The 27,323-nt window shown below is 64.9% G+C and overlaps 3 protein-coding genes across 9 annotated transcripts; 2 read left to right on the top strand and 1 right to left on the bottom strand.

The window, feature by feature from the left end:
* The first annotated feature begins 1,393 nt into the window (after window positions 1-1,393).
* Window positions 1,394-12,674, top strand: ANGPT4 (angiopoietin 4). The gene is made up of 9 exons (XM_068150267.1): window positions 1,394-2,032; window positions 5,872-6,027; window positions 6,555-6,676; window positions 6,968-7,203; window positions 7,908-8,023; window positions 8,655-8,756; window positions 8,840-9,006; window positions 9,572-9,702; window positions 9,791-12,674. The coding sequence occupies exons 1-9, from the start codon at window positions 1,721-1,723 to the stop codon at window positions 9,949-9,951; spliced, it is 1,503 nt and encodes a 500-aa protein (XP_068006368.1). The 5' UTR covers window positions 1,394-1,720; the 3' UTR covers window positions 9,952-12,674.
* FAM110A (family with sequence similarity 110 member A) lies at window positions 12,620-17,404 on the bottom strand. 4 transcript variants are annotated; one of them, XM_068150286.1, is made up of 3 exons: window positions 15,620-15,960; window positions 15,076-15,234; window positions 12,620-14,410 (listed from the first exon to the last, which is right to left on the bottom strand). In XM_068150286.1, exon 3 carries the CDS (start codon window positions 14,336-14,338, stop codon window positions 13,322-13,324), a length of 1,017 nt encoding a protein of 338 aa, XP_068006387.1. In that variant the 5' UTR covers window positions 14,339-14,410; window positions 15,076-15,234; window positions 15,620-15,960; the 3' UTR covers window positions 12,620-13,321. The 4 variants fall into 4 exon arrangements, with proteins under 4 accessions (XP_068006387.1, XP_068006388.1, XP_068006390.1 ...); XM_068150287.1 differs by having other exon boundaries at window positions 15,076-15,203; XM_068150289.1 differs by lacking the exons at window positions 15,076-15,234; window positions 15,620-15,960 and adding an exon at window positions 17,120-17,404.
* Window positions 17,405-21,296: 3,892 nt separating this feature from the next.
* On the top strand, window positions 21,297-25,564 carry SLC52A3 (solute carrier family 52 member 3). 4 transcript variants are annotated; one of them, XM_068150273.1, is made up of 5 exons: window positions 21,297-21,656; window positions 22,048-22,288; window positions 23,210-24,259; window positions 24,895-25,018; window positions 25,128-25,564. In XM_068150273.1, the coding sequence occupies exons 3-5, from the start codon at window positions 23,232-23,234 to the stop codon at window positions 25,332-25,334; spliced, it is 1,359 nt and encodes a 452-aa protein (XP_068006374.1). In that variant the 5' UTR covers window positions 21,297-21,656; window positions 22,048-22,288; window positions 23,210-23,231; the 3' UTR covers window positions 25,335-25,564. The 4 variants fall into 4 exon arrangements, with proteins under 4 accessions (XP_068006374.1, XP_068006371.1, XP_068006375.1 ...); XM_068150270.1 differs by having other exon boundaries at window positions 22,015-22,288; XM_068150274.1 differs by lacking the exons at window positions 21,297-21,656; window positions 22,048-22,288 and adding an exon at window positions 22,297-22,441.
* The last annotated feature ends 1,759 nt before the right edge of the window (window positions 25,565-27,323 follow it).

Here is a 27,323-nt window from a genome sequence, read left to right as displayed (position 1 = left end):
GGGCACAGCAGCGTGGCTCTCTGCCAGCTCCTGGCACGGGCAGGGGTGTGGGAACAGCTCTGAAGCCCCAAGCCAAGACCCTCCAGCGGCCACGACCCAGCCCCTAGGGTGGCCCTGGGGTGGAAGGGGAAAACCATAATGGCACCAGACCCAGAACCTGCAAACAGTGCCCACAGCGTGGCTCCCAGCAGCATGGGCACCATGCCCTGGCCCCCAGCACTGAGGGGGGTGGGGAAAGGTCTCATGTTGAAGGTTTTATTTAGGGCACCACCAGCACCACCAGCACCAGCACCACCAGCACCACCAGCACCACCAGCACCAACATGAATTGAGGCCTGAGCCAGTTCCTGGAGGAAGTGCCAAGCAGGACCTGGCACCCCATAGGGCACAGGAGGAACTCTGTGGCTTCCAGCAGCCAGCTGGCTGCCATGGCCCAGGTGCAGCTGCATCACCTGGTTCTGATGAGGGCACAACCACAGCAGCACAGCCCTGTGGCAGCTCTGGGGGCTGGAGTCCCCCACTCAGCAGGCAGCACAGCTCTGGGGTGCCAAAGTGCCCCCAGCAGCTGCTCCAGCACCAGGGGTCAGAGCGTTCCCAGCCCTCCCATGGTGACCAGGGTGGCAGCAGGGTCCCTCCACCAGCCCCATGGCTGTGTGAGCAGCCTGGCACATAGGGGCACCTGTGTGCCCCCTGTGCTGGGGGAAAATCCTCCACTCCTGAGCTGTGTGGGCACCCCATGCCCAGGGGAACTCTGTCTCCCATGCCAGCCTGTGCTCACCTCTGTGGCTGTCCCCTCCTGGGTGACTCAATCTAGATCTGTCTGGGCAGTGCCCCTGTACCAGCTGCCCATGGCAGCTCCCTCCCAGCAACTGCCTGCACTGGGTGCCCACCCCCAGCACCACTGCCTCCAAGGCACCCTCTCCCCTGCACCCTGGGCCCGATCCTGACCCAGCACACAGCCTGGCAGCCATGGTGCCCCCAGCTCTGGTGGGTGCCCATCACAGGCAGCTCTCCCAGCCCCACAGTGTACCCCTTAGCTAGGGAGCTGGGCACCTCGGGTCAGGCCGGATCCTGCCAAGCTCCGCCTGGGACACAGCCCCCACCCCGGTCCCCAGGGGCTTGTCCCACGGCTGGAGCAGCCAAATCCAAGCCTGGCTCCCTATAAATAGCCGGGATGTGGGGAGGGGGGAGCCTGCTCCCCAGCGCGGGGTGGAGATGGAGGGGGACCCTCTGGCTTCTGGAGAGTGGGAGGGATCAGTGCCAGCCTCGCTGCCCACGCTGGGGGTTGCGAGGAGCTGGGCAGAGAGGAGCCAAGGGGGGGGTGTCGGCTGGGGGAGGGGGCTCGGCTGGGGGAGGGCTGCGTGTGGAGGGTGGGTTTGTGTGTGTGAGACATTTCTGGATCACGTGTGAAACTTGATCTCCCCACAGTGGGCTGAGGAGAGCAAAAAGATACAAACTATTGGGTTTGAACCACTTGGGCCTTTGTTTTTCTTTTCTTTTTTTCCCCTCTCTCTCTCTCCCCTTCCCCACCCCCCTCCCCCCCTCCCCTCCCCTCCAGCACTCCCCCACCGAGGGCTTCGGCGCCTGCCGATAAAAGGCTCCGAGGGAGGAAATGCCAAAATCGCAGCGTTCGGCTCCGCGCTGAGCACCCCCTGACCCACCCCGGCGAAGATCGGCGTCCTCGGCCCTGGCACCCCGCTCCTGCCACCACCCCCGTGCCATGCGGGCACTCAGCCTCGGCCTGGTGGCCCTGACCTGTGCCACCACCGCTCTGTGCGCCGCCGGAGCCCAGCGCCGGGCTGCCGAGGGGGGCAACCGCCGGCGATACCACCGGGTGCAGCACGGCCACTGCAGCTACACCTTTGTGCTGCCCGAAGCCGACCCACCGCCGTGCCAACCCGTGCCCGGCCCTGCCAACGCGCTGCTGCAGCGGGACTCGCCGCTTGGCACCGCTCACGCCGGCCACGGGGCCGCCCAGCGCCTGCGGCACCTGGAGAGGATCCTGGAGAACAGCACCCAGTGGCTGCTGAAGGTAGGGCGAGGGGTGAGTGAGGGGCAGCGGGGTGGCATGGGCAGGGGTCTGCCACCCGCTCCCGCGTGTGCAGCCTCCGCACTGCAGCTCTCTGCCTGCTGCAGGGCACTGGGTGCCCACCCGGAACCACCGCATCCAAGCCACCCCCTGCAAGCTGGGCCGGATCCTGACCCACCCGCACCAGACACTGTCCCCTCGGAGGGGATGGGTGCTGCGGCTCGCCAGGGCTTCCCACTCTGGCTGTATCCCCTCTGCCTTCCCTGCCACAGCTCCCCATCACCCCAGCTGTGCCAGCTGTGCTGGGCATCCCCCAGGGCTCAGCACTTCCCTCTCTGGGCCAGGATGCGGCCCTGGCTTGGGCAGGCATCAGAGCACAGGACCTCAGGGCAGGAGTCACCAAAACCTCTCCAGCTTCATCTTCTTCCCGACTTTGGGCTTATGCAGAAGCTCCTGGAGCTTGGCAGGACTCTGAGTGGCACCCACAGCTCGTGGGAGGCCCTGTGGGGTGCCTACACCAGAAGGGCTAAGTGCCCACGGGGGTGCCCCCCACTCCGGGCTCTCCCTACCCCTGCCGCCCGAGGCAGGAAGCTACGTTTCCTTCCCGAGGGCTCGGACGGAGCCTGCGTCAGACCCAGGAACAGCTCCCGGACAGCTCCTCCCAAGGGACGACCCCAAACCCCCTGCCCCCTGGGTGCCTGCGCTGATCAGAGGCCGAGCAGCTTGTCCCCACTTGTCACTGACCCTCCAGTCGAGCGACATCACCAGCACAGCCCCATCCACGTCCTGGTGTCTCGCTGGGCTGCCACAGGACCTGCCTACCCCTGCACCCCCTTGCTGGATGAGGCTCCCAGCAGGGCCAGTGGTGCTGGGAGGCAGTGGGTGCTGAGCTCCTGCAGCACTCAGGGCTGGCTGTGGGGACAGATGCACTGAGCAAGGCTCCTGGGGGTGGCTCATGCCAGCCACACCGTTTGGGGAGCCTCTCCTAGCTGGGGGGGGGGCTGTGTCCTAGCAGCAGGGACTGTGTCCTGTGTCCCCCCCCAGCTATTCGCGATGATAAATCCCTCAAAGGCTGGGAAAATGCTGAGCCAAGGCGCTGCTGGATGCCTCTGGGGTGTCACAGAGGGACCAGACAGCACTTGGCTGGTGGCAGCAAATCTCCATCACTGTGGGACCTGCAGGGTCTGCTGGGCATGCACAGGCCAGGAGTCCCTGCAGCCTGGGGGCCCTGTGCCCTGGGGTCCCTCCAAACTGGGGTCCCTGCAGGATCCTATCCCCATCCCATCCCTTCCTTCCTATTCCATCCCATATCATCTACCCCATGCTGTCCCATCCATCCCACCCCATCCAATCCCATCCCATCCCACACCATCCCATCCCATCCCATCCCATCCCATCCCATCCCATCCCATCCCATCCCATCCCATCCACCTATCCCACCCCACAGCATGGCTCTCTCCCTTTGGCAGGAGCTCCCAGCCCTGTTTTCCCCTGGTTTTCCTTGGCGCTCCTGGTTGGAGCAGAGCTGCCCAGGCTTGTTTTGGTCCTGCTCCAGGCCTGAACAAACAAGCTGGGGGCTCGCAGGAGGCATCAGATTCGGGGACAGATTGTCAGCAATGTCACATCCTGCCTGCTCTGCCCTGGCCCTGGGGCCTGGGGAGGGGGACGAGCCCAGGATGCAGGGACCTTAGGGAAGGGACCCCAAGGGCCAGGATCTGAGGCTCCATCTCCAGCCCTCCCCTTGCCAGCCTGACCTTTTCCAAGGGTGGGAGCTGCCCTCGGGCCCTGAGCTGTGTTTGTCTGCAAAGGTTACAACAATAAAGCAAGAGAGGGAGAAAGGGAGAAAAGGGAGAAAGGGAGAAAAGGGAGAAAGGGAGAAAAGGGAGAAGAATGAGGAAAGGGAGGAAAGAGGGAAGGGAGGAACATGAGGAAAGGGAGGAAAGAGGAAGGAGGAAACAGGAGCAAAAGGAGGAAAGGGGGAAGGGAGGAAAGGGAGGAAAGGGGGAAGAGAGGAAAGGGAGGAAAGAGGGCAAGAAGGAAACAGGAGCAAAGGGAGGAAAGGGGGAAGGGAGGAAAGGGAGGGGAATGAGCCTGTGGAGCAGCAGGGACGTGGTTGAAGGGAAACTCTCCAGCAATCACTCTGCTCAGGGAAATGTTTTCCAGACGCTGCTCTCTGACCTTTCCCTGCTTCCTCCCCTCGGGCACAAGGGAAAATCCCCTGGGAAGCAGGGTGCAGGCAGTGTCAGCCCTGAGACCCTCCTGCCCCTGCCGGGGTGATGGTTTCGCTGCTGATGGGTCTGGGGAGGAGGGAGCAGGGTCCCAGCACTGCCAGAGAGATTCCATCGTGCAAACAAGTGCAGAGCAGAGCCCTGAGCCTGGGACTGCTGCTGGCCCTGCTCCTGCACTGCACATCCCAGCACCACTCATCCCAGCACCACTGTATACTGGCCACACCACCCTGCAGAGCAGCATCCCACCTCATCCTGTCCTTCCTGGTCTCCATTCCCCTGAGGTCTGCTCCTCAGCCCCATGAGACCTGATTCCCATCCCCAGGAGGTGCACAGGGCCACAGGACTCTGCCTGGTGCCCCAGGATGAGGCTGTGGGCAGCGTGGGGACAGTGGGCTCAGTGGTGTGGATGGGGCTGGGCAGCCCCCATCCCGCTGGACTCTCGGGGGCTGCTTTCCCAGCGTGGGCGGCAGGGGCCCCTTCCGCTCCCCATGGTCCCCTGCCAAGGGTCTGTGCCCCCGTGGAGGCTGTGGCCCTGGGGAGGGGACGAATGGGAACCTCGTGGTGGGGCTGCCAGAAATAGAAAAGCCTTTGGGAAAGGCTCCAGGGGCTGGGAAAGAGGAAGCCACATCCCAGCTGTGTCCGCAGCCACCTCCAGCCCCAGCCCCGAGCACTTCCCTGTGCTGGACACCCTCCTTCCCCAGCTGCTGGTGGGCTTCCACCCTCCACATCCACACCCCAGGGAAACCAATGCCCAGAGTCTGCCAGCCAATGCCAGCGCTGGTGCCAGTGACAGCTCTGATGTCAGTCACTCCCTGTCCTGCTGCTTGGCAGAGAGGAACCCAACCAGGCAGCAGTCCCAGCTTGCCAGCATGCCTGGGCAAACACAAGCCTGTGCCAGATCCCAGCTGCCATCACAGCTCTGGAATCTTGGCAGCCAGTGCCAAGGCTGCTCCCCTGCAGCAGCACAGCCCGTGGGCAGCTCGCCCTGACCTCCTGATAAGCTTCAAAGGGCCCTGAGATGGGTTGTGCCATGCTGTAAAGGCACCCAGGGCAGTGCCAAGTGGTGCCAGGTTTGGTCTGGGTTCTGAGGGAGGACCTCAGAGCAGTGACATGCAGCAGTGCACTGGGCACTGGAGAGCTGTGGAGATGCTGAAGGGGCCTGGAGCATCCCTGTGAGGAGCAGAGGCTGAGAGCCCTGGGGCTGAGAGCCTGGAGCAGAGCAGCCCCAGAGGGGAGCTGAAGGAGCTGTGGGGGGCAAGAGGCTGGGGCCAGGCTCTGCTCAGTGGTGCCCAGGGACAGGCCAAGGAGCAATGGGCACAGAGTGGCAGCCATGAGGTTCCATGAGGAGAAAGTTGTTTGGTGTGAGGGAGCAGAGCCCTGGAGCAGGCTGCCCAGAGAGGTTGTGGAGTCTCCTGGTGTGCAGAGCTTCCAACCCCCTCTGGGCACTGTGCTCCTGGGCAGGCACTGTGGGTGCCCTGCTGGAGCAGGGATTGGGCTGGGTGAGCTCCTGAGGTCCCTTCCAGCCCCTCCTCGCTGGGATGCTGTGAGATTCTGTGACCTGATGAGCTCCCCGGGTGCCCCCACACCCACACCCCCTGCTCCCCTCCACAGCTGGAGAGCTACATCCAGAGCAGCAGGAGGCCTGGGCTGGCGGAGCTGCGGCAGAGGGCGGTGCGGAACCAGACAGCCTCCATGCTGCAGCTCAGCAGCTCCCTGCTCAACCACAGCGCCGAGCAGAGCCGCAAGCTCACCCACGTGGAGGCACAGGTACCCTGCCCCCATGGCCCTCTGGCCCACTGTCCCCATGGCCCTCTGTCCATATGTCCCTGTGTCCCCACGCCCCTGCATCCCAGCGTCCCCACCAGGGCTGGCCCTGTGGCAGGTGGCACAGTTCCTCTGCTCCCAGAAGCAGTTTGATGCCCTGAAGCGATGCCAAGCTTGGATGCATCCCATGCAGCAGGGCTGTGTGCTGGGCAGCCAGCATGCCCGGTGGCACCGGTGGCACGGCATGCAGGGCGGCCTGGGCTGACAGCAGCTCTGCCCTGTGTGCTGGGCAGCGTCCATGCCCGGTGGCACCGGGGGCACGGCATGCAGGGCGGCCTGGGCTGACAGCAGCTCTGCCCTGTGTGCTGGGCAGCGTCCATGCCCGGTGGCACCGGGGGCACGGCATGCAGGGCAGCCTGGGCTGACAGCAGCTCTGCCCGGTGTGCTGGGCAGCCTCCATGCCCGGTGGCACCGGGGGCACGGCATGCAGGGCGGCCTGGGCTGACAGCAGCTCTCCCGTGCCGGGGCAGGTGCTGAACCAGACGCTGCGCATCGAGATGCAGCTGCAGGAGAACTCCCTGTCCACCACCAAGCTGGAGAAGCAGCTGCAGCTGCAGACCAACGAGATCCACAAGCTGCAGAGCAGGAACAAGTAGGGTGACTTGGGGACCCCCCGGACCCCGGGGTGAGACCCCAAGCCAGCCTGGGAGCATGGCTGCACCTTCAGAGGGCCTTGAAGCCCTCCAGGAGCTGGCTCGGGGTCCTTGAGGGCAGCCTTTGGTCTCTCCAATGAAGCACATCCCAGGAGTGCAAACTGGGGGGAATGGGAGGGGATGGGGACAGCTCTGGGTGTCAGGGCACGGCAGCTGGGTCTGGATCCCCTGTGCCACCCACTCCCTGGCTGGCACAGCCCCCCCTGGTCACGCCTGCCTCCCCCTTGCAGCATCCTGGAGGTGAGGGTGCTGGAGATGGAGACGAAGCACCAGGCGGAGCTGGCAGGGGCCCGCTCGGAGAAGGAGAGGCTGCAGCGCCTGGTGAGCAGGCACAGTGGCACCATTGAGGAGCTGGAGAAGGCGCTGCTGGCCACCAGTGCCAACAGCAGCCTGCTCCAGCGCCAGCAGCTCCAGCTCCTGGAGTCAGTGCAGAGCCTGGTGCAGAGCCTGGTGGCCCAGGGCAGAGGTGAGCCCAGGGGGGCAGGGTGCAGGCAGTAGCAGGGCCGCTCGCCCTCCTGGGAGGGTGCCAGGGTGCAGTGCCAGTCCCTCTGCTGGGCTCAGCTGTGGATGGCTTCACCCCAAAACTGAGCCAAGGAGCAGCAGAGCTCCCACAGGAGGGTCCATGGCCCAGTGCCATCACAGACCAACAGAACAGGTTGAATGTGGTTGGAATAGACCTTTAAGGTCATGAAGTCCAAGCATCAGCCCAGCAGTGCCAGGGCAGCACCAAACCACAGCCCTCAGCACCACAGCCCCAAGGCTTGGAAACCCCTCCAGGGATGAGGACTCCACCACTGCCCTGGGCAGCCTGGGCCAGGCCTGGACAACCCTCAAGGGGCAGAAATTGTTCCTCATGGCCAACCTGAACCTCCCCTGGGGCAACTTGAGGCCATTTCCTCTTGTCCTGTCCCTTGTTCCCTGGGAGAAGAGCCCAAGCCCCAGCTGGCTCCAGCCTCCTCTCAGGGAGCTGCAGAGAGCCAGAAGGTCTCTCCTCAGCCTCCTGTTCCCCAGGCTGAACAACCTCAGCTCCCTCAGCTGCTCCTCACCAGACTTTGTTGCCCTTCTCAGTGGGCACAGAAGCATCCAAGGGAGAGGGGAAGGGCAGCAGAAGCTGGCAGGGCTGTGGGACTGGTGGGGGTTTCTTCCATCTCACGATGCCCTCTGCCACAGCCCAGCTGCCCAGGCAGGAGCAGCTCTTCCAGGACTGTGCTGAGGTTCTCCGGGCAGGCATCCATTCCAGCGGGGTCTACACCCTCCACATTGCCAACCTCAGCGAGCCCAAGAGGGTGAGCACAACCCAGAGAGGGCTCCCACCCCAGCACCCCAGGCTGCTGTCAACCCCAGTGCCACCCAGTGCCACCCAGTGCCCACCAGCTCCATGCCATGGTGGCTGTCCCTATAGGATGGGCACATGCCAACCTCCCTCCTGGTGCAATTGTTGCCATCCCACCTGACCCTGGCAGCTGAAGGGGGGGAGGGGTGTGTGTAAAATTGATTTTAGAGGCACCCCCACCCCTGAGCACCACGCCCCAGCCCTTGCCCATGGCTGTGGAGGGAGAGTACCCCCTCCTTTCAGCCTGGCACTGGGCACACCACCTGCTCACCAGCTCCTCTAGCCCCCATGCAGCACCCATGCTGAGCTGCCCAGCCCTGGGGACACACACCCCCAGCTGCCCAGCCAGGACCACCTCTGAGGGGGGATGCACCCTGCTGCCCAGTGGGTGCCAGGCCTGGGGGGTGCTGCAGCCAGCTGCCCAGCAGGTGCCAGGCCTGGGGGGGGCTGCAGCCAGCTGCCCAGCGGGTGCCAGGCCTGGGGGGTGCTGCAGCCAGCTGCCCAGCGGGTGCCATCCCTGGGGGGTGCTGCAGCCAGCTGCCCAGCGGGTGCCAGGCCTGGTGACCGCAGTGTCCCTGCTGCAGGCGTACTGTGACATGGAGACGGAGCGCGGGGGCTGGACGGTGATCCAGCTGCGTGCCAACGGCAGCCTCAGCTTCCAGCGGGGCTGGAGGGAGTACAAGCAGGTCTGCACCCACCCCAAGCACCCTTGGGGCACCCTTAGGTGCCCCCCACCCCCCCCCCTTCACTGGTGTCGTTGCTTTGCCAGGGCTTTGGGGATGCAGCTGGGGAGCACTGGCTGGGCAATGAGGCTGTGCACCTCCTGACCAGCCGGGCACCCTATGCCCTGCGAGTCGAGCTGCAGGACTGGGAGGGCACCCAGGTCTATGCCCACTATGGCAAATTCCAGCTGGGAAGCGAGAAGCAGCTTTACAGGTAGGAGAGGAGAGCCATGGGGGTGGCCTCAGACCCTCTTATACCCAGCTGTCCCCTGGCTGCATGGGCAGTGGTGGCCGTGGGCAAGGGTTGGCGTCCCAGGGAGGTGTAGGATCAGAAGGAGCTTCTCTGGGATTCCTGGGGGATCATGGCTCAGCCAAGTGCCAGAGGATGTCACTGTGCCCCCTGCTCTTCCTTCCACCCCTGGGCTCCTGGGAAATTCCATCAGGGCAGTGGGATTCACCAGCCCAGCTGGGCACAGTGCCATGGCCTCCAGGCACTGCTAAGGGGTTGGGCATCCCCCAGGCTGCTATGCTGATGGCTGAGGAGGGACAGAATCATGGAGCCAGTGCTGGGAGGCACTCATGGTGGCCATGCTGAGCTGGGTGGCACTGATGATGGCCATGCCATGCTGGGCTGGGCAGAGCAACACCGATGGTGGCCGTTGCCACGCCATGCTGGGTCAAGCCACAGTGGACCGGGTGGCACTGATGGTGGCCATGGTCACACTATGCTGAGCTGGGTGGCACTGATGGTGGCCATGGCCACACCACGTGGGTGGCAGGCTGTCACTACAGGACTACAGTGGCACAGCTGGGCAGCAGAGTGGCATGGCACTGCAGGGCACCCACTTCAGCACCCGTGACGCCGACAATGACAACTGCCTCTGCAAGTGTGCCCAGATGCTGTCGGGAGGTGAGCAGAGCAGGGGAAGGACACCCACGCAGCACCCGTGGGTGCCCAGCCAGGAGGCCACCCTCTCAGCCTGCTCTCCCCTCGGCAGGCTGGTGGTTCGATGCCTGCGGGCTCTCCAACCTGAATGGGATCTACTACCCTGCCCGGCACAACGTCCGCAAGCTCAACGGCATCCGCTGGCACCACTTCCAGGGGCCCAGCTACTCCCTGAGGGGCACCCGCATGCTGATACGGCCTGCCAGCTTCTAGCCTGCCAGCCTGGCATGCAAGGAGGGGTCTAGGAGAGAGAAGGGACTGCTGGGGGAGGCTGAGCCCTCCCAGGAACGTTTCCCCCCACCCCAGTTTGGTTTTGTTCTTACTTCTCCCCTCTGCGGGCAGCCTGCAGCTCACCCGGCGGGGCTGTGGCACAGTGACCGTGCCAGAGGGGCCCACGGGCAGTGGCAGGGTGCCCTGCTGGCCTACGAACTCTGACACCCACCCAAACCCACCTCAGCTTCTCACCCCATGCTGCTGCTGGGCCTCGGGTTTTTTTGCCCCAGGGCTGGGGGTCTGAGGAGCAGGAGAGGTCTTTGGGGACTCCGAGGGGACCAGCCCCGGGCTGGCAGCCCCGGGCTGGCACCGGCAGGTAAGGGAAGGCACTGGGGGACTGTGAGCAGTACCCTGGAGAGGGACGAGGGACACCAGGACATTTGTCTTCCTCGTGAGGACAGTGGGACCCCGCTGGCAGGGTTCTGGCACCGGCACCTCCTGGGCACAGGGCAGAGAGAAGGCTTCTGACGCCCTGCCCTCAGCGCTGGCCCGAGACATTCGCTAATTAACGCTGATTAAAGCCCTGAGGTGGCTGGCACTGCCAGGAGATGCTCATCGGAGTTAACAAACGGAAAACAAAGGCGGGGGGGGGGGAGGGGGGAGGGGGAGGCTGCCCGGGAACCTCCCCCTGCCCCAGTGAGGGTACCACAGGCAGCAACCATCCCAGCACCTCCAGCACCCCCCAGTAGCTCCTGGCACCTCCCAACACTCCCCGGCACCTCCAGCACCCCCCAGCACCTTCTGGCACCTCCCAGCACTCCCCAGCACCTCCAGCGCCCCCCAGCACCTTCTGGCACCTCCCAGCACTCCCCAGCACCCCACACCCTGCCTGCACCTGGGCTGGGGGCTGTGTGCCAGGTGGGTGGGTGGCTCTCACCCTAGGGTGCTGGGCCTGGCTCCCCAGACTGGGGTGATACTGGTTGGCTCCCTCTCCCAGCTGCCTGCCTGCACACAGGGGTGAGGGCGAGGGGCACCTTCAGATACTCCAACCAACGTCAGAGCCACCACTGGCAGCTGCCAGAACAAGTGAGAGGGAGGGCTGGGGGTGCACAGGCACGTTTGTGACATGCATGCACACACACACGTGTGCACATGGCCATGCATGCTGGGCCACACGTGCAGGTGCCCATGCACGCATGAGCACAGGGGGCCCTGGATGGCCTCTCAGGCCATGGCACACCAGGACACAGCAGCTGCCCAGCCTGTACCAGGACGGGGGGGGTACTGGTGGTGCCCCCTCCCTTTGGCAATAGCAGCAGGTTCAGACCAAGCCCTGGCCATGCCAAGCTGAGGCATCTGGCAGCACAGCTGGGCACAGCTGCTGGGAGCCAGCTCCCCCAGAGCTTTCCCTGAGGGTGAAGCCCATCTCCTAGTGGGTGCCCTAGGTGCCAGCCACCCCCTGGGTTCTGACACTTGGGAGAAGCACCCAGCAGCACCCCACGTACTGGCATTAGGGATCCCTTGGGTTTGTGCTTCCTCTCCAGCCCAGTCTGTCAGCCTGACTCATGGGCCAGGCATCATGCCCACGTCCTGTGCCCTGGGATCTGCTCACTGCATCCTGCCCACCACAACCTGCTCACCACATCCTGCCCACCACAACCTGCTCACCACGAGCTGCTCACCACATCCTGCCCACCACAACCTGCTCACCACGTCCTGCCCACCACAGCCTGGGCAAGCTGCATGCTGGGCAGCAGCTCTGGGGGGGCACTCACAATGCAGGAGGAAATGCCTCAGCCAGCAGCTGCCCAACCAGTGCTGAACTGGGGGCAAGCACTGGGTGAGGTGGGACTGGGCAGCAGCAGCTTTGACTCCCTTGAAAACGAAAGCTGCAGCCCTGGGGTGGTTGGCTGGGCCTCACCACCAGCCCAGCACCACTGCCACGCGTGTGGCATTTGCTGAGTGATGCCCGTGCCAGCCAAGCTGGCTCCTGGCACACGTGGAATCATTTGTGCCACGGCCCCAGCAGTGCAGCTGAAGCTGGAGCAAGGCAGGTGCAGGAGAGGTGTTCAGGCAGGACCCCCTTGGTGCAGACGCTGGTGGCTTTGGTGCCACCTCCCCCAGCAGCCACCTGCTGGCATGGGACACAGCAGCAGGGCAAGGAGCTGCGGGACCGCGCGGGCAGCACCGGCAGTACCGGGGGAGCTGTGGTGCTGTGTGAGGCTGCCCGAGGACACCAGGCAAATGCTTTTCATCTTCAAAGCCTTCCCTGCTCCAGCTTTCATCCTCACCCTCCTGGGAGGTCCCTGCTGCCGCCGCCCCCAGCTCCCAATCCCAGAGGAGCCAGGATTTGGCCGAGCTCAGCAGCGCTCTGCCGAGCAGGATGAGGAGGCTGCAGGGTGGGCATGGTGCTGTCTGCAGCACGGAGGGGGGAATCCCACCGCCCAGGGCTCTGCCAGGACCTGCCAGACCCAACCACCACCCTTGCCATGCCCGCTGGGTCCCGCGCTGGCACAGCACCCATCGCTCCCCACCAGCACCCAGCTGCTTGGCACCACCAGATGCTGCTGAGCACCCCGAGGGTCCTTGACCCACCCCCACCCCCACCATCAAAGCCCAAAGCCCCCAGAGCACGGAGATTTAATAAACCCAGCTGAGTTATCATCATTAGCATTAATTATCCTAATTATTGTTATTATTTACAGTTCAAACAAGCAGCAAAGCAGTAGAAATGAGGAGAACCACCCAAACCCACCATCTTCATAAACAGCAGGGCCCAGCGTGCCCAGGGCTGCGCTGGCACCCGGGAGGGGACACAAGTGTCACAGACACACACACACAGAGTCCTGGGGTGCTCAAAGAAGGGGTTCAGTTTGTCCCTTCCACACATCCCACGATGCACCCAAGTCCCCTCAGACCTTCAGAGCTGAGATGGAGGCCACCAGCACATCGTCCCCACCCTGGGCACTGTGGCCACCTCCCTCAGTGGGGCAGCTCCTTCCCAGGGGCTCCGTGCAGAGGGGAACCAGCCCCTTGCCCCCCACCCCTGGGTGCTGTCAAGGAACAGGGGGTCGACCACATGTGGGAACAGGCAAGGGTGTTGGGGACCAGCCACAGAGCCGGGGACACGCGTGTCCTCTGTCCTCTTGCGCTGGCCTGGCTCTCCAGTGCCAGCACAGGGATCTGGTGGAGCTGGAGCCGTCAGGAAAGATGCCCGGCCACCCCACCAGGGCCCTGCCAGCACCACCGCGGCACGGGGAAGCAAACAGGTGGCTGAGTTAGCGAGTCCTGCCACCACCCAGAGGTCCCTGCCCCGTCCATCGTCACCCTGCTCACAAAACAACCCACCCCTGGTGCCACCCCGTCGCCGTTACACGTCGGAGACCTGCTGGCACTGCTTGGCCTGGCGCAGCCCGTACAGCCACTTGATGACGCGGGCGTTGCGCTCGATGACGGAGATGCCGTAGGGGACCCTCTCGGCCGGGCGCCCCTCCGGCGTGGCGGCGCTGGGCGGCGAGCGGCCGCCCTCCGAGCTGGCGGTGCTGACGCTGTGGAACTTGAGGGACACGATGTCGGAGCTGGCACGGGCGAAGCGCTCGGCGCCCACGTCCTGCAGCTCCTCGGGGTCGAGGCCGCAGTAGTTGAAGAAGCGTTCGAGGTCGGCGGTGGCCCGCGACAGGCGGTCGCTCAGGTCCGACTTGGAGCGGTGAAGGAGCGGCTGCCGGCGGGCACTGTCGGGGCAGGCGGGCGAGCTCCGTGCCGGGGTCGCCGCTAACCTGCCCGGCACGGGGGATGTGGGCACCGGTGTCACCGGTCCCTGCGGAGTCCCACAGGGATGAACGTCCACCCTGCGCACGGCTACGCTGCCGGGGGGCTTGGTGGCAGCAGGGCTCTCCGGCAGCTTGCCGGCACCCTCTGCCCTGTCGCCCGGTGTCGCGGGCACCTCCGCCCTCCACTTGTGCTCCCGGCCCAGCGGGCTCTCCGCCTTGGGGAAGGGGCTGTCACAGAGGTTGATGAGGTTGTTGAGAATCTCCAGGTCAAGGGAGGTCTTCGGGCCACCGGCCTCGGCGCGGCGCGGCCCCGAGGGTGCCCTGCGGCTGGGGGTGAGCGCTGCCCGGCGTACCCCCGGGGTGAAGAGGGGCTGCTTGAGCAGTGGTGGCTTCACCGGCTCCTGCTTGGTGCTGGCGACCCGCTGGCTCTTCACGTACTTGGCCTTGTCAGCCTCCAGCCTCTCCACCGCGCTGGGCTTGCCGGCACCCGGCTGGGCGCAGCGGCGGAAGTACGCGGGGCCCTTGCGGAGGATGCGGACGGGCATGGCCGAGGTGAAGGGCACCGTCACCGCCATCCCCTTCATGGCATCGCCAGCTTGCAGCGCCTCGACCGGCATCCTCCGCGCCAGCAGCGGGGCACGGCGTGGGCAGCAGGCAGGGGCGGCGAGGGGCTCAAGGGCCGCTGTTGGCTGCAAAGAGAAGGGGGGAGGGGTACAGAGTGAGGGGTACCACCGATGGCTGCCCGCTTGCCCGACCCCCTGCCCGCGCCGCGGCCTCGCCGAGCAGACAAAGGCTTGCCCGGGGGTGTGCGGAGCCGCACCGGCTGCGCCAGCTGCGCCGCGATTGCTATTTGAAGGCAGGGACCACGCCTCCGCCGGCCGCCGGGGCCTCCGCCAAGCCTTCCCCCCGCCAATCCGCGCAGCCAGCCTGCTTCAAACCGCGACCCGGCCAATCGGGCTGCCGGGAGCGACACCCCGGCTTCGGCGAGGGGCACCCCGGGGAGCCCGCGCCGAGTGGAGAGGGGGGGGGAAGGTGTCCTGGCAGCCCCTCGTCCCCACCACCCCCCCCCCGGGGTTATGCCAGCATCACCCCTGCCCACCGGAGCATTGCTTGCACCTAGGAGTGTGGTGACCTGGCCCTGAGAATGCATTGCTTGCGCTCAGAGGTGCAGCCCCTAGATATGGGGGTGCGTGGTCTGCATCCAGAGGTGCATCACCCCCTCCCAGGGCTGCAGGACCCACATCAAGGAGTGCAGCATTCACCCCCAGGGATGTATCACCCGTACCCACACTTGCATTACCCACACAAGGGGTGCGATCCCCGTGCCCCCCAGGTACACCCCTGCCCCACTCACCCACTGCCCCGCCAGGCTGGGGTATTTGGGGCTCCTTTCCCTGCCGCTCCCTCAGCTCCCAGCCCCCTTGCAGGATCCGGGGCTGCTCCCGGGCTCATCACTCCCACTCCGGAGCCTGCTGGGAAGCCCTGCTGGGGTTTTCCACCCGTTCCTCCCTGGCTGAGGTGTGCCAGGAGCTGTGCACCCCATGTCCTTGGTTCCCCGCCAACCCCAACAAGAGCAACCTCCCACCCCAACGGTCGCAGGCAGCACTGCCCCGCCCACAGCGGGGAGGGGGGGTACCCAAACCAGCCCTGCACCCCTCTGCAGCCCCCTGCCCGGTGACTCCAGATGCTCCTGCCAGGCATGGCCACGGCCAGAGGGTCTCCAACACACTGAGGGGTTCAAGAAGTTCTGGGGTTTGTGTTGGGACACAGGATTGAATTTGCCCTCCCCTCTCTCCCCCCAGTCCTCTTTCTCAAGCTGCTCTAAGAACCCCCCTGGGGTTCCCCAGGTCCAGGCACAGGGCAGCCCTGGGGAGCTAAGAACGAGCCCTGGGACTCACCAGGTACTGTGGTGGGCACGGCAGGGGTCAGCGTGCTGTGGTCCCACTCCCTTCCCACGGCACCGTCAGCCACTCACCTGCCTGCACAACTTCCTGGGTGCCACCCAGGGCCCGGCCCAGTGGGCGGCAGGAGCCAGACTTGGCACCCACAGCACCGTGCTGAGCCACGGCTGCGCTGCCTGAAAGCCCACATGTGCCTGCCTGCCGGTCCTAGGCTCCCAAAACCTGTACCAAACCGGGTCCCCAGCCCCTCAAAACCTATACCAAAGAGGGGGCCCAGCCCCCCCATTTGTACCCAACAGGGTCCCCAGCCCCCTGGAACCTGTGCCCTAACGGAGTCCCCGCAGAGCAGCCCCCCCATGGCACACGGTGCATTGGCCTGATGCGCTGTGACGGGCAAGTGGCCCGGTGGAGACTGCCTGGCCCTGTCCCCTGCCCTGGGGGCACAAGCTGCCTTCTGACCTGGAAAGTGTCTGCGGGGGGTCTGTCCAGGCACGGAGACAGCTGGGTATGATCCCAGCGCCATCGCAGGCCCCTCCTTCCTGGGGGCGGATTTTGCACCCCTCTGCGGGGAGCCCAGCGCTGAGCTGCCCTGGGGACAGAGCCGGCAGTGCAGGGCACCAATGCCCTTGCTGGGCAAGGACAGGGACTGGCAGGGCTGGCAGAGCCCCCCTCAAAGCCATGCTTGCAGCCCCCATGGGAAGCAGTGCAGAGACAGAGTAAGACCCGGACTGGTGGGCAAGGCTGGCTGCCAGCCAAGTGCCCCTGTGGCAGTGCCCATTTGGTCCACACTGCCCAGATCCCACACCCCACAGCAGCACCCTGCCAACAGCCAGTCCCACTGCCCTCATACCTTGTGGCAGGCTTAGGGAGGGCTTCCCAGGTTGGCACGGGGGTGTAAATGAAGCCCCTCTCCCCCTGGAACATTTCCAGTGTTGGGCACTGCTGTTGAGCTCGGTGCAGTGCTGGAGGCTCAAGCTCAACCCCCAGGGACACACCATGGAGGGGACGGCTGTTGGGGCACAGGGACAAGGAAACAGGGCCCCTCAGCACAGCCATTTGTGGCCAGTGTGGGCTCCCCTCCCCTGGCCAGCAAGGGCAGGCAGACAGACAGACAGACGGGCACAACCTGCTGCTCTGCATTCCTGTGGCACTGAGCAGCCTGCCCTAGCAAGGCCATGCTGAGCCAGGCTGAGCTGCCCTCCAAACAACCACAAACCCACAGCAGCATTTGCCCATGCCCCGAGCCCTGCCAGAGCATGGGGGCTCCAGGGCCAAGCTGGCAGCCCCACTCATGCCAGGCAGTGCCCAGCCCTGGCCCTGGCTCCTCTCCCTCTTGGTGTGGGCAGCCCAGCCGAGCACGCTTGGCACACCAGATCACCTCATGCCCGGAAAGCTGTGCTGGGAGGTGTCCGCTTGTGCCTCCCCCTCACTGGCTCACCCAGCCCCACATCGCTGGCACAGGACTGGCACAGGGTTGGCACCACCTCCACCACCTACCTGGGTGAGCTCTGAGATGTGGGAACCTCCTTGGCACCTCTCAGCTGGCACGCTGCTTCTGCCGGAGCTCGTCCCGGCAGCGTCCCTGTGTCCTCTGCCACCTCTTCCCCTTCTCCCCGTGGGACGGCAGCTGGAGGGGTGACGGAGCAGCTCCTGCTGAGTCAGAGCCAGGTGAGGACATCCTCCAAGCAGCTCAGCTCTCACATGGCACTGAAACCACCGGGCATTCCTCCATGCCAGGCTGCGTCACTCAGCCTGACTGTCGCGGGTGACATCCTGGCTGCCGGCTCAGGCCGCGGTGCCAGTCAGGAAGTGTGGATGCGTGGCCTGAGGTGCTCACACTGCCAGAGCCAAAGCAATTCTGGGCACCCCCGATTGCTGCAGGCAGAGGATCTTGATGTCTGATCAGGGCTTCATGGAGAAGGGACAACTGCCATCCCTGCCAGGGGCAGGAAGGTGCCACCCAGCTCCTCATGTGCCACCAGAATGGACTTGCCCCCTTTCTCCATGCACCAGCAAGCAACCCCCTGCAAGAACCCTCAAGATGCAGGCAAATAACACAAACGGAGGTGACAGACAGGGGCAGGATCACCAAGCCCACAGCCACATGGACCTGCTGGCCTAGAGCCAGCCCTGGGGTGGCTGCCTGCCCCGTGCTACAGGCACCTCCCGTGGCACAGCTCTGAGTGGTGGGGGCCAAATGTTGAGCCCAGGCAGCACGGAGCTCAAGTACACAGGGGTTTCAAACTGCTCTTGGAAGGAGGACAAGGACTGGACGAGCCCTGAGGGTTAGAATGGGTGGTCTTAGATAGTTGGACTGGATGGGCTAAGGTGGTTGGACTGGAGGGCTAAGGTGGTTGGACTGGAGGATCTCAGGTGGTTGGACTGGAGGGCTAAGGTGGTTGGACTGGATGGTCTAAGGTGGTTGGACTGGATGGTCTAAGGTGGTTGGGTGATCTCCAAGGTCTTTTCCAACCAAAACAACTCTGTGGTTCCCGGGAGCTGGTGGAGGAGCAGAGCCGAGTGGAGCCCACAGGAAGCAGCTGTCTGGGTGCCAGGGGGTTGCCCTGTGCTTGGGCAGGGTCAGTGGTGGATCCACACAAGCTCAGCTGGAAAAACACTGCCTGGTGTGGAGGGTGAGGGCAGGGCCTGAGGGCAGCTGCACCACCAGGCACCGCGGGGCTGAACCAGCGCCTGGCACGTCACCGGCTGCAGTCATGCCGGGGCACCTGCCTGGGCACGTCTGGCTGCTTTGGGAGCCAGGCAGCACCCCACAGCCCCACCCTCCCTGGAAGCATCCCAGGATGGGTCTGGGGAGGGCAGCCTGGTCCCCCAGCACCCACCTCAGCACCTTGGCTGCTGCCCCTGGGGCATGGGGACGGGGCAGGGATGGGGGAATGGTGCTTGGGTGTCAGAGACACAGGTGGGTGCTGGCACTGGCTCTGCACTCACCTCCCACAGACACTCAGGGCCCTCTTCATGCCACTGCAAGGAACTTCCAGGAGCTAAAAGTAGCTGCCAAGGAGCAGAAAAATGTTCTCAGAGGCCAAATCCTCCCTGGGTGCTGTGTGGAGGCAGATGCGGGTGCCCGGCAGCACCCATGGAGCAGCAGGGCTGGGGCTTGGCACAGCTTTGGCACCCCTGGGCAGAAGCACCTCCAGAGCCAGGCCCTTTCATCTTAGTGGGTGCTCATTTGGTGGGGGTTTAACCACAGCCCCTTGCCATGCCAAGGCTGTGCCATGCACTGCAGTGGGGGAACTGCCCCTGTGCCACAGGCCCTGAGCGAGCCTCAGCTCTGCTCCTGCCTCAGTTTCCCCATCGGTGCCCTCTGCAGAGCCACTCTGCAGGGCAGGGAGAGGTTTTTGAGGGACTTGGGCATTCAGTGGGGAAGCTCTTGCTGGGCACAGCATCCCCTTGCCCTCCCCGGGCAGAGGCGAGGATGCTGCCCGCACCCTGCTGTCCCCACAGGCAGCAGCTCGGGGGCAGGAGCGGGGAGGTGACAGATGGGGACACGCCGGGCGTGAGGCCTTTGTCTGCGCCGTGGCTGCGGTGACACCGACCCGCAGATGGCGGCTGCAGCCCGTGGGCAGGCGAGCACCGGGCCCTGGGGATCCGGCCCTTTTGTGGGGGTCTCACCTCCGGCAGCGGCCCCTTCCTGGCTGCCCCCCACCAGCCGTTCCTCCACTTTCAACTTGACCTGCTCCTTTCACATGGAAATGGGATGCAAATTGCCTGCGGGGGGCTGCCGTGGGCCGGCGGCTGTGACCTGCCAGTGGGTCCCTGCACCCAAGTCTGGGGGGAGGGAGGGGGGGGGTCATATCCCATCACCTGGGGCTGCCGGGGGTCTCTTAGCTGGTGGGGGGGGGGTGTCCCCTTTTCCCCATCCAGGAAGAGCATCCCCACCACACTCAGCTGAAAGCAAGTATTAGGGGATGGCTTTTGATGGGGTTGAGCTTCAGACCCCCACACTCCTGACCCCCCAAGTGCCCTCCCACCATCCAGTCATCCCCATGGCACAGGCAGTGTGCCCACCTCAGGAGCCCCACTGCTCACCCTGCCCTGTGCTGGCTGCTTTGGGAACAGGACCCCAGCCCTGGCAGGGTGAGGAGGGGGCTGCCCCAGGCACTGCAGCCCAGCAAAGTCCCGTGGCCAGGGATGTCTCAGCTACCAAATGTCACCATCTGCCCAGGGGCCTTTGCTCACATCTGCCAGAGGGCTGGGGGGCTGGAGGGTCAGCTGCAGCACGGGGAGGGGGTGGAGGAGGCAGGGCAGGCAGGGCAGGCAGGGCAGACAGCACGTGTCAGGGGCATTTGGGTGAGAGGCATGAAGTGAGGACGTGGGGGTCCAGCACCCAGCACCCCCCAGGCTCCCCTGCACTGTGGCCATGCCCCCCTGGGAAGGGTCTCACCGCCAGCCAAGCTGCTCCTTTGTGCTGCCAAATTAAACAGGACAATTGTTGTCCCCTCCCTGTCCCCAAACCCATTCCCATCCCTGTCCCCAAGCCCAGTTCCTATTCTTGTTCCCACCAGGGACCTCCCCAGGGCCCTGTTTTCTCCCAGCACCTTGGACTTTCTCCCCTCCCCTCAGGTGCCCCAGCACTGGTTCTGACTGGGACAGAGTTAATTTGCTCTGCTGAAGCTGGTGTGGGGCTGTGTGGGGGCTGTGCAGAAGACAGCACTGATCAGCAGGGGTGGCTTGGTCAGCACCCAGCAGAGCTTGCACAGCACCCAGGCCTCTTCTGCTCTTCACACCACCCCACCAGCCTGCAGACTGGGGGTGCACAAGGAGCTAGGAGGGGACATGGCTGGGACCCCACCGACCAAGGGATGCCCTGCTCAGCAATAAAAGCTGGGGGTGGAGGAAAGGAGGACACTCAGAGGGATGCCATTTGCCTTCCCCAGTCACTGTTGGGCAACCAGAGAGTGGCCAACCACCCACCTGCCCTGGCCAGCAATGACACCATGCCTGATAAAGGAGGTGGCTTTTGCTTCCCCTGCTGACTGGTCTTTATCTCAACCCACCAGTTCTCTCCCTTTCAGCCTTTCCACTCTCTCCCCCATCCCACTGAGGTGGGGGTGAGCAAGCAACTGGGGGGTGCTGAGCTGCCTGCTAGGGTTAAACCTGGCAGCACCTCAAAACCTGCCCCTGCCAAGGGTGCCCAGCAGCCTTCCTGCCGCCCTGGGGGCCTGGGGGCACAGGGCACCCTTGTCCTCACAACCCCCAGGGGCACAGGGACACCAGGGCACCCTTGTCCTCACAACCCCCAGGGGCACAGGGACATCTTTGTCCCTGTGGCAGCCCCCTGACTGAGGCAGGGATGGAGCAAGGAGCAGGGACAGAGTGCGACGGCTGGCTGCAAAGCCCCGGGAGGGACAGGGCACAAGCAGGGCAGGCAGGGCAGGCCCCTGGAGAAGGCATCCCCAGGTTTCCCAGGGCTGCAGATCGCTCTCCCAGCGACACCCGGTGGGTGCTGGGGGAAGAGCCACCACGAGGCATGCCCAGGGTGGTGCGGGGATGAGGTGATCGTGCTGCCTCTGTCCCCTCCCCTGTGTCACCTCCAGGCTGGTCCGTGGGGCTCACGGCTGGGCTGGTCACCTGGTCCCCTCTCGCTGGATGTGGGATCAGAGGAGCCCGGCTCTGCTGTGCGCCCGAGGTGAGACAGCCACCAGGTTTGGAGGTCCCCATCCCAGCCTGTGACCCTGCAAAGATGCCCAGCGGGGACGGGCACCACCCCTGGGTGACACTGCCACCTTCAAGAAGCAGCCTGGAATGGGTGGGCTGTAGTTCGTCTGGGGACAAGGGCAAAGTCCAGGACACCACCAGGAATAATCCCTGGCACCTGGCCAGCGATGACGCTGCAGCAAGCTCCCGGTGCCACGGCCAGGCAGGCAGCAGGCATGAGGCTGACCCTGGCACCAGCGGTACGTGGGGGGCACAGAGGAGCGGCGGCCCCCTGGGCAGGCAGTTTGAGGGCAGGAGGTGGAGGGAAGTGGCACAGCTGGACTTTGGCCACCAGGATGAGCGTTTGAGCTGAAAGGTACCCGGGATTGGTCTGTGAGGGATGAGAGGGGCTGGGTGGTGGGGAGAGGGGACCCTGTGCCCACCCCTGTGCCCACCCAATGAAAACCAGGGGCCCACTGAGAGGGGAAGCAGGAGAAGGGGGTCCTGAATCCCTGTCCCCTGCAGCCCTGTGCCCAGGCTGACCCCAGCCCCTGCCCCATGCGGGGGGTCAGCAGCCACCAGGTCTGGTCCCACTGTCCCCTGGGCACTTGCCCCTCCGACCACAAGGGTCCCCTCAGGAGTGGCACTTCCCACTCATCCCTCCAAGGACTTCAGAGTTCTTCCTTAACATCCTTCTTATCTCAGCTTTTATCTTATCACACCCTTCACGGCAGCCAACCAACCCCGCAGCTCCTCTGTCACCCCAGGACCTGCTGGCACCGCGCACACTCCTCCAGGAATCAGCCCTGAAAGCAGCAGCTGTGGGTGGCACCACCGAGCAGTTGGCAGGAGGAGGACACGGAGCTCCCCTGGCCACCCCTGGACTCCGCCAGCCGGGAGAAGGGCGAGAAGGGGGCCAGGCCGCCACCCGTCGGCATCCGGAGGTGGTGACGTGCCCGCCCCACGTCACGGTCCCGGCGGGCAGGGCTGCCGGTTCCCCGAAGGGCGGTGAGTTCCTTCTCGAGAAGTTGTGGTGGGACCAGTTAAACCAGCAGCCTGCTTCCTGCCCGCTTCCTGCTCCGTGCTGGAGCCCCTCAGCTCCCCGCCGGAGCCCCTCCTCAGGCTCCCTGCCCGCCCCTGCCAGGCTCAGCCCTGGGAGACGTGAGTTTCCTCCTGCCGGGCTGAAGGGACATGGGGACACGGGGACACTGGCCGCAGGGATCCTGGTGTCTGGGAGCAGGTGCCCAGGGTGGCCAGGGGAGAAGCCAGGTGCCAGCTGGCTCAGCTCACCGGTAGGAGCCGGAGCCGGTTTGCAGGAGGTGCTACCGGGGCCCTTCTGCCCGGAGCCCGCGGGGCTCACGCAGGACGCTGCTGGGAGATGGGACCTGCTCGGCGGCGGTGGGAGGTTCAGGACGGACGTGGTGAGAGGTTTGGGACCTAGGAGGCTCCGTTCCCAGCAGAGCAGCTGCCCAGAACTCTGCCACCCCACCTCCCCACCCCCACCCCCCACCCGTGACCCCCTCCCCCCCTCCTCCCAAATACAGAGCCATCTTCACCCTGTGCCAGGCTGTGCCATGCCGTCAGGTGGGGCAGGTTCAATGTCCTTCCCAGTGCCATCCCAGCTGTGTGTCTTGTCCTCAAGAACCCTGGGATGGGGCCCCAGGCAGAGCTGAGCCCGCCCCACACCCAGTGCAGGAGAGGACAAGGGTCATCCCCACAGGGAGCAGGGGGGGGTCCCTAGGGTTGGCAAGGGGCAGAGGGGGCTGTGCCATGCCATGGGGGGGCTGTGCCATGCCATGGGGGTCCGTGATGTTCTCGGGTGGGGAGGAGCTGCTGTGGGAATGCAAGCAGCGGTCACGGGGGGCCAGGGCAGGGGTCTGGGGGGAGGTCAGCTCTCACCCCACCGCTGATGGAAGCCTCTCCCCACAGCCCAGGCTGCCAGCCCCGAGCCATGGCACTGCTCATCCACCTCCTGGCCTGTGCCTTTGGCATGGGCTCCTGGGTGGCCATCAACGGGCTGTGGGTCGAGCTGCCGCTGCTGGTGACGATGCTGCCGGAGCAGTGGGACCTGCCCTCCTACATCACCATCATCATCCAGATGGCCAACGTGGGGCCGCTCTTCATCACCCTCATGCACCACTTCCGGCCCGGCTGGCTGAAGGAGGTGGTGGTCATCTACGTGGTGGTGTCCGTGGGGGTCCTCTCCTGCTTGCTGCTGGCCTTCCTCTGGGACTACACATCCCCCCTGGGCGGGGGGACACACAGCACTGCCTTCCTGCTCCTCACCTTCTTCCTGGCCCTGGTGGACTGCACCTCCTCTGTCACCTTCCTGCCCTTCATGATGCAGCTGCAGCCCCAGTACCTGACCACCTTCTTCGTAGGGGAAGGGCTCAGCGGGCTGATCCCGGCCTTCATCGCCCTGGGCCAGGGCTCCGGCGTCTCCAGCTGCCTCAACCGCACCTTCGAGGTCAACATCACCACTGACAATGTCACCGTGGAGAGCATCACCTCCCAGCTGGAGACCCACTACTTCCCACCCAACTTCTCCCCAATGGTCTTCTTCCTCCTCATGACTGTGATGATGCTGGCCTGCCTGCTGGCCTTCTTCTTCCTCACCAAGCAGCCCAAGGGGTGGGACCTCTCCCAGCAGCAGCTCTTTTCCAGCAACATCATGCTGAGCTCCTTCGACCAGATCCCAGAGGAGGGAGCTGGCTCCCGGCTGAGCAAAGCCTGCCCGTGCCCAAAGGATGCCAAGGGGCCTGGCGACATCCTGCCGGAGAAGGTCTCCTACTCTGTGGCCGAGTTCACCTTCATCTACTTCCTCATCACCTGGGTGTCCTCCCTGACCAACGGGGTCCTGCCCTCTGTGCAGTCCTACTCCTGCCTGCCCTATGGCAACACCGCCTACCACCTGACAGCCACGCTCAGCTCCATGGCCAACCCCCTTGCCTGCATGGTGGCCATGGTCCTGCCCAGAAGGTGGGTAACAGGGCACTGGGCTGTGCCCCTGGGGCTCCTGCCCCGTGATGGGATCGAGGGAGGAGGCACTGGGTGGGTGGCACGTAGGGTGTCTGTGCCCTGGCAGCAGAGGCACCCTCAGGAAGGAGGATTGAATAGAACAGAATCGAACTAACCAGGTTGGAAGAGACCTTTGAGATCATCGAGTCCAACCTATCATCCAACACTATCTAATCAACTCAACCATGGCACCAAGGGCCTCATCCAGGCTCTTCCTAAACACCTCCAGGGTTGGGGACTCCACCACCTCCCTGGGCAGCACATCCCCAGGGCCAATCTCTCTTTCTGTGAAGAACTTCTTCCTCACATCCAGCCTGAACCTCCCCTGGCACAGCTTGAGACTGTGTCCTCTTGTTCTGGTGCTGGGTGCCTGGGAGAAGAGACCAAGCCCCACCTGGCTGCAACCTCCCTTCAGGTAGTTGAGGATGGAGCTCTTCAGCCTGTGCCACAGCTCTGTGCCCCTCACCAGGGATGTGGCAGCGTTCCCTGGCATCACTCATATGATCTTTGCAGGTCCCTGGCCCTGCTGGGCATCCTTGTGCTGTCGGGGGGCAGGTTGGCATCGTTCTCTGGTGCCACTCACGTGTCCCTTGCAGGTCCCTGGCCCTGCTGGGCATCCTGACCGTGGTGGGGACAGGCTTTGGTGCCTACAACATGGCCATCGCCGTGATGAGTCCCTGCCCGATCCTCCAGCAGTCGCCGTGGGGAGATGTCACCATCGTAAGTCAGAGTCCCTCTCACCGGGGCCAGCCCTGGCTCCGGCTTCACCACAGCCTTCCTAATCCCCACGGTGGCTCTGCTGACCTCTCTGCCCTCCCTGCCCCACCAGGTCCTCTCCTGGGTGCTGTTCACCGGGACGCTCACCTACGTGAAGGTCATGGCCGGGGTGATCCTACGGAGCCACAGCCACAGCGCCCTGGTGTGGTACGGGGCCCTGGAGCAGCTGGGGTCCCTCCTGGGGGCCCTCATCATGTTCCCCCTCGTCAACATCTACCACTTCTTCCAGTCTGCTGACTACTGCAACCTGCAGTGCTGAGTGCCAGCGGGGTGGGCACCCCCTGGGCAGCTGCCTCTTGGCACCAGGAATGAACCCTCCCCCCGAAACCAGCGAGGGCTGGGAAGCAGCGCTGGGAGCAGGGTGGTTGCAGGCACACCTCCCTACCAGGCTGTGCCAGCTCCCCGGGCAGCAGCAGCTCCGTGGCTTTGTCCTCAGCATGGGCACAGGGTGTGCCCATCACATGCAAAGCAATAGAAGGTTTTTACACAGCCCTTGGCCTTGCTGCAGCCCGTGCCCCCTGTGCCAGCGAGCGTCGTGCCAGTGTCGTCATGCCCCTACCTGGGTACTGCTCAGCTGGGGCCACGTCCTATTCCTTCCCCTGGGGGGTCTGGTGTCATTTGGCATCGTGCCCCCAGAGCCCCCCCTGGGACCCCATGGGTGGGCACAGCCCCAGCTGCACTGAGAGCTATTCCAAGCCCCGTGCCACGGTGGAGGTGGCAGCTGCTCCTGGGTCGGTGGGTTTGCAGCCAGCTGCAGGGAGAGGGGACAAAGGCAGCCTGGGGACAAGGACTGGGGCGGGGGGTGGGCACATGGAGCTTTCACAAGGCTCCCAGGAGCAGCTGGGGAAACTGAGGCACAATGGGGCTGCAGGGACCTGCCTGGCATTTGCCATCCTCTGCTCTGCCCCCATCTGTGTTTTCTGCCCCCTCCCCACAGCTCTGTACCCCACTGTACCCCGGCCCAGCCCCACTGCACCCCGAGGCACCGGGGCTGCAGAACTGTGGAGAGAGACCACAGCAGAATCCGGTGCCCGGGCACGGCGCCGGGTAGGGGGGTGGCATGGGACGGTGCCAGCGCTCTGCCACCTGGTACCCCAACTGCGCCCCAGCCACGCCAGCCAAGGTGGGCACTGGAGCATGGCAGGCACAGGGGGGTCGGGGGACAGGCGCACCCCCTGAACTGGGCTGGCACCCGTGCCCCGCCTGCGCCTGCGCCCCTTCCCCGGGGCACGAGGCAGCCGGGCCTTTGTCCCTGTCCCTTTGTCTGGCAATCTGCTCCCGGAGCCTCGCAGCCATTGGAACCATTTCGGGGCTCCGGCTGCGGCCCGGATGCCTCTGGGAAGGACGCGGCTGGAATCGCTAATGGGCAGCAGCCCCCCAAGCCGCTGGCACCACCGCGGCAGGGTCTGCCCCCCCTTCCCCACCCCCCCCCGGCCACCACCGGGCATCCCCCTGGGCACCTCCAGGCCGACCCCACAGCCAGCAGCCCCTAGCCCTCCACAGGCAGGATCCAGCTCCGGGGGGCATGAGGGGGACCGAGGACCGGCGTGTGGGGGTTTGTCTCGTGCCGTGAGCAGGAGCTGTACTGGGGACCCTCTCCCCTTACCCCCTGCAAGGACGCTGCTGCCCTTAGGAGCCCTCCAAAGACCCTCACCCACCGGACGCCCCCCCTCTGCCCCTCTCGCTGAGGAAACAATCGCTTCCCATGGGAATTATTTCCATACAGCTGCTGGGGACGGCAGGGCCGGGGCTGAGCCTTTCTTCTGGCACTCGCCTCCCCCCCTCCCAGGTTTTTTGCGGGGGGGGCAGGGGCTGCAGTCAGCGATATGAGCAGAGCTCGGCGGGGCTGATTGCGGGTTATTAACATAATTATCTCAGTCCCCTGCCTCTGAAAGCAGCCGGGTTCCTCTTCCTCCCCCCTCACCCCGCCCTCCCGTCTTTTACACTTAATTACCTCCCTTATTACACCACAGCCTGCCGAGAGGCAGAGCCCAGGGCAGCGGGCAGCGAGTGGGCAGTGGGTGGGCAGTGGATGGGCACTGGGTGGGCAGGCAGCAGGCAAAGAGTGGGCAGTGAGCAGGCAATGGGGCAGACAGGGAAGAAGGCAGAGGGCGGAAAGTGGTGAGGCAGCAGGCAGCAAGGAGTGGGCAGTGGGCAGGCAACGGGCAAGCAGTGGGCAGAAGGTGGGCAACTGCAGGCAGGGAGGAAGGCAGCGGGCAGGCAGCAAGCGGCCAAGGGGCACGCAGAG

This window comes from Melanerpes formicivorus, unplaced genomic scaffold (assembly GCF_026170545.1).
Source record: "Melanerpes formicivorus ecotype bairdi unplaced genomic scaffold, bMelFor1.0.p_v2 SCAF_19, whole genome shotgun sequence".
Lineage (NCBI taxonomy): Eukaryota > Metazoa > Chordata > Aves > Piciformes > Picidae > Melanerpes > Melanerpes formicivorus.
Note: the sequence above shows the minus strand (reverse complement) of the source record. Positions and strands in the feature narration are given on the sequence as shown.

What these genes read in the sequence shown, in the direction of transcription:
- ANGPT4 (XM_068150267.1), top strand. Translation starts at nt 1,721, where the DNA reads ATGCGGGCACTCAGCCTCGGCCTGGTGGCCCTGACCTGTGCCACCACC. An exon ending in AAGCTGCAGAGCAGGAACAA is followed by an intron (nt 6,677 to 6,967) that starts GTAGGGTGACTT and finishes TCCCCCTTGCAG; the next exon opens with CATCCTGGAGGTGAGGGTGC. An exon ending in ACCTCAGCGAGCCCAAGAGG is followed by an intron (nt 8,024 to 8,654) that starts GTGAGCACAACC and finishes TCCCTGCTGCAG; the next exon opens with GCGTACTGTGACATGGAGAC.
- FAM110A (XM_068150289.1), bottom strand. Translation starts at nt 14,338, where the DNA reads ATGCCGGTCGAGGCGCTGCAAGCTGGCGATGCCATGAAGGGGATGGCG.
- SLC52A3 (XM_068150273.1), top strand. Translation starts at nt 23,232, where the DNA reads ATGGCACTGCTCATCCACCTCCTGGCCTGTGCCTTTGGCATGGGCTCC. An exon ending in GCCATGGTCCTGCCCAGAAG is followed by an intron (nt 24,260 to 24,894) that starts GTGGGTAACAGG and finishes TGTCCCTTGCAG; the next exon opens with GTCCCTGGCCCTGCTGGGCA. An exon ending in CGTGGGGAGATGTCACCATC is followed by an intron (nt 25,019 to 25,127) that starts GTAAGTCAGAGT and finishes CTGCCCCACCAG; the next exon opens with GTCCTCTCCTGGGTGCTGTT.